This window comes from Bubalus bubalis, chromosome 14 (assembly GCF_019923935.1).
Source record: "Bubalus bubalis isolate 160015118507 breed Murrah chromosome 14, NDDB_SH_1, whole genome shotgun sequence".
Classification (NCBI taxonomy): Eukaryota; Metazoa; Chordata; class Mammalia; order Artiodactyla; family Bovidae; genus Bubalus; species Bubalus bubalis.
In genome coordinates this window covers 44,027,598-44,031,577 of record NC_059170.1, presented here as the reverse complement: position 1 = coordinate 44,031,577, position 3,980 = coordinate 44,027,598, and the positions used below count along the sequence as shown (strand labels likewise).

The 3,980-nt window shown below is 64.0% G+C and overlaps 1 protein-coding gene across 1 annotated transcript; it reads left to right on the top strand.

Moving 5' to 3' along the window:
* The first annotated feature begins 1,103 nt into the window (after positions 1-1,103).
* Positions 1,104-3,980, top strand: INSM1 (INSM transcriptional repressor 1). The gene has a single exon (XM_006062829.4). It carries the CDS (start codon positions 1,267-1,269, stop codon positions 2,839-2,841), a length of 1,575 nt encoding a protein of 524 aa, XP_006062891.4. The 5' UTR covers positions 1,104-1,266; the 3' UTR covers positions 2,842-3,980.

The window sequence follows — 3,980 nt, the reverse complement described above, 5'->3', positions numbered from 1 at the left end:
ACTAGGGCGCACGCGGCTGGCCGCGCGTTTCGGGCTGTGGCCAACGCCACTCGAATCGACCCAGCCCTGGGCGACGCGGAGGTTCCGAGTGGCCTGGACTGGACCGTTCCAACGATGCCAATCCCGGAGCCTCCGGGAACTTAAAACAACAACAAAAAAGTTCAGAAATTCAAGGTTTTCTTGGAACCCAGCCTGCTCCTTCCCCCATCCAGCGCTGTGTCTGCAGGCAATTGAAGAAGTGCAGTGCCAACTGTTTCTCAAACTCGAGAGAAACCTTCCTGAGGCCCTTGGGCGCGAGGCGGCTGCGGACATCGCCCTCGGCTGCAGCTAGCAGGCCAGACCCTCCACCCAAACTTGAAACTCCAGGGTCCCGTTTCCGCTTAAATCCTGGGTCCCCGCGGCCCATCAGTCCCAGGTCCGGGCGAGGTTCTGGGAGACTCCTGCTTGGCAGCTATTTTTGATTCCCGATTATTTCCCAATACCAGGAGGAGTTCCTGCGCCTCCCCCAACCCCTCTCCCGCCCCAGCAGCCGCGCTCGGATCTCCCCCGCCCCTGCCAACCGCCGCCCCTACCCAATCAGCGTGCACAACTTCCCCCTCCGCTCCGGCTCGCGGATTGAACCCTCCTGACATATTTGGGGCCATTCTTCTCCTTTGTTGCTATTTTGCTCGCGACCCGCGGGTAATCCCCGCTCGGGGGGGGGGGGGGGCAGCATTGTCGTGCTGATGGACGGGCCCATTTGGCGGCTCCGAGCCCCCCGGAGGAGAGACACAAAGCCCAGGCACGTGCGCCTCCGCATAGAGGAGCAGCAGACCGTGAAGGGAGGCGGGGCCGGGCGTGTGCCGGGGCCGGGCGGGGCGGCGGCGCCGGGCGGGGCGGCAGAGAGGCGCGCGCGGGGGCCTTGCGCCCTCAGGTACATCTGCCGCACCTACCGGGCGACCCCCGAGTCCCGGGCCCCTTTTGGCCGCCGCGTCGCCCTCCCACCCGACCGGGTGGAGGAGCTCCGGGCGCGCTGATTGGCTCCGGGGGAAGCGGGAGGCGAGAACAATGGCCCCCTCCCCCAGTTAAAAGGGAGCGGCTCCCGGGCCCGGGGACAGGGACGCGCGTGCAGGGCGCAGAGGCGGGCCGAACTGCCGCCGGCGCCACGCGAGTCCCGCCGCCGCCGCCGCGCCCGGGCCATGCGCCGGGGACACTGAGGGCCGCCGGGGCCGAGCGCGGAGGTGGGACCGAGCCAGGCCCTCGCCCTCACCCTCGCGCCGCGCCAACATGCCCCGCGGCTTCCTGGTGAAGCGCAGCAAGAAGTCCACGCCGGTATCCTACCGGATCCGCGGCGGCGAGGACGGCGATCGGGCGCTGCTGCTCTTGCCGGGCTGCGGGGGCGCCCGCGCCTCGCCCCCGGCGCCCGGCCCGGGGCCGGGGCCGGGGCCGGGCCCGCTGCAGCCGCCGCCGCCGACCGAGCGCGCCCATGCGGCGCTCGCCGCCGCGCTCGCCTGCGCGCCGGGCCCGCCGCCACCCCCGCCAGGGCTGCGGGCCGCGCACTTCGGCAACCCCGAGGCCGCGCACCCCGCGCCGCTCTACAGCCCCACGCGGCCCGTGAGCCGCGAGCACGAAAAGCACAAGTACTTCGAGCGCAGCTTCAACCTCGGCTCGCCCGTCTCGGCCGAGTCCTTCCCCACGCCCGCCGCGCTGCTCGTGGGTGGCGGCGGCGGCGGCGGCGGGGCCAACGGCGCCGGAGGTGGTGGCACCTGCAGCGGCGACCCGCTGCTCTTCGCGCCCGCCGAGCTCAAGATGGGCACGGCTTTCTCGGCAGGAGCCGAGGCGGCTCGCGGCCCGGGGCCTGGTCCCCCACTGCCCCCCGCCGCCGCCTTGCGGCCCCCGGGAAAGCGGCCTTCGCCCCCAGCCTCCGCCGCGGCCGCCGCCGCCGCAGAGCCGCCCGCCAAGGTAGCCAAGGCCCCGGGTTCCAAGAAGCCCAAAGCCATCCGCAAGCTGCACTTCGAGGACGAGGTGACCACGTCGCCCGTGCTGGGGCTCAAGATCAAGGAGGGTCCGGTGGAGGCGCCGCGAGGCCGCGCGGGGGGTGCGGCGCGGCCGCTGGGCGAGTTCATCTGCCAGCTCTGCAAAGAGGAGTACGCCGACCCCTTCGCGCTGGCACAGCACAAGTGCTCGCGGATCGTGCGCGTGGAGTACCGCTGCCCCGAGTGCGCCAAGGTCTTCAGCTGCCCGGCCAACCTGGCCTCGCATCGCCGCTGGCACAAACCGCGGCCTGCGCCCGCCGCCGCCCGCGCGTGCGAGCCCGAAACTCCTGCCCGGGCGGAGGCGCGGGAGGTGACGGGCGGCGGTAGCAGCGACCGCGACACGCCGAGCCCGGGCGGCGTGTCCGAATCGGGCTCCGAGGACGGGCTCTACGAGTGCCACCACTGCGCCAAGAAGTTCCGCCGCCAGGCCTATCTGCGCAAGCACCTGCTGGCGCACCACCAGGCGCTGCAGGCCAAGGGCGCGCCGCCGCCGGCGCCCCCGGCCGAGGACCTACTGGCCTTGTACCCCGGGCCCGACGAGAAGGTGCCCCAGGAGGCGGCCGGCGACGGCGAGGCGGCCGGCGTGCTGGGCCTGAGTGCGTCCTCCGAATGCCACCTGTGCCCGGTGTGCGGGGAGACGTTCCCCAGCAAGGGCGCCCAGGAGCGCCACCTGCGCCTGCTGCACGCCGCCCAGGTGTTCCCCTGCAAGTACTGCCCGGCCACCTTCTACAGCTCGCCCGGCCTCACGAGGCACATCAACAAGTGCCACCCGTCCGAGAACAGACAGGTGATCCTCCTGCAGGTGCCCGTGCGTCCGGCCTGCTAGAGCGCGCCCTCCACCCCGGCCCCCCGAACCGTGCCTTCGCTTGGAGACCCACGGAGAGAGCGCGCTCCGACACCGCGCCCGCGCCGGGGACGCCCACCCCCGGTGAAAGTGTGGTCTCCGCTTCTCTCGGTGTGGCGTGACGGTAACCCCATCCTCTCGTTGTGACTCCTTTTGGACACCCCTCCCCTTTGCGTTGTGTCCCCTTCTTCCCCCCACCATGGCGCAACAGGAGCCAATCTCTTTTTGTACAAGGGAGAAAAGCTGTACGCGTTTGTCTCGTGGTTGGAAGCCTCCCCTTGGAGGGGAGATGTTTTTCTTGCTAGTATTCGCTGTGTTCATGGTCTAGAAATGCGGTTTGCTCTCGCCTACCAATCTCTGCTCTCTATGTATGTAGCCTACGGGTTGTTTTGGGTGAATCTTGAGGAATAAATGCCTTTATATTTCACAGGCTGTAAATTGAACTCCCCACATGATTAGCTTTATTATGGCTTGTGAACTGCTGGAGTCTGGCTTTACCTTTTTGTATGTGAACAAATCAAATTGCTTAAAAAAAAGAGTTTTCTTTAGTCTAGCCACAAATGCCTTGAACGTTGTCTGTTTGGGATTGTTTTTAGGGGGGAGGGTTGGGAATTTTCAGAAGATGCTGTAGAAACTGCCTCAGTGTTTCACAAAAGTCTTTTCAGTTTGATCATCTTTGTTGAGGTAGGACTATATGAGTTCCCTCTAAATGTATATGTTGATTTATGAGTAATTGTTATTTATTCTTTATTTATTTATATTAATTATGAAGATTATGATATTATTTGATTGCATATTTTTTTGGTGCACTTCCCCCCCTCCCCCCGCCACTCTTGACATTTCACTGTGCATTTTAGAAGAGAGCCTTTTTCTAAAGGGATCTGTTAAAAGTTTTAACTTTTATACCTATCTGAGCTAATTACAGACAACCTACCATTTTATTCTGCTTGGAGCCCCTCCCCCCTGGGGCCCTGGTACAACCGACAGCTCTTACTTTTAAATGCAATCTCTTTTCTACATACATTATTTTCTTAATTGTTAGCTATTTATAGAAAGCTTCAATAGAACTGTTTCAACTGTATAACTATTTACTATTCAAATAAAATATTTTCAAAGTCAAA

What these genes read in the sequence shown, in the direction of transcription:
- INSM1 (XM_006062829.4), top strand. Translation starts at nt 1,267, where the DNA reads ATGCCCCGCGGCTTCCTGGTGAAGCGCAGCAAGAAGTCCACGCCGGTA.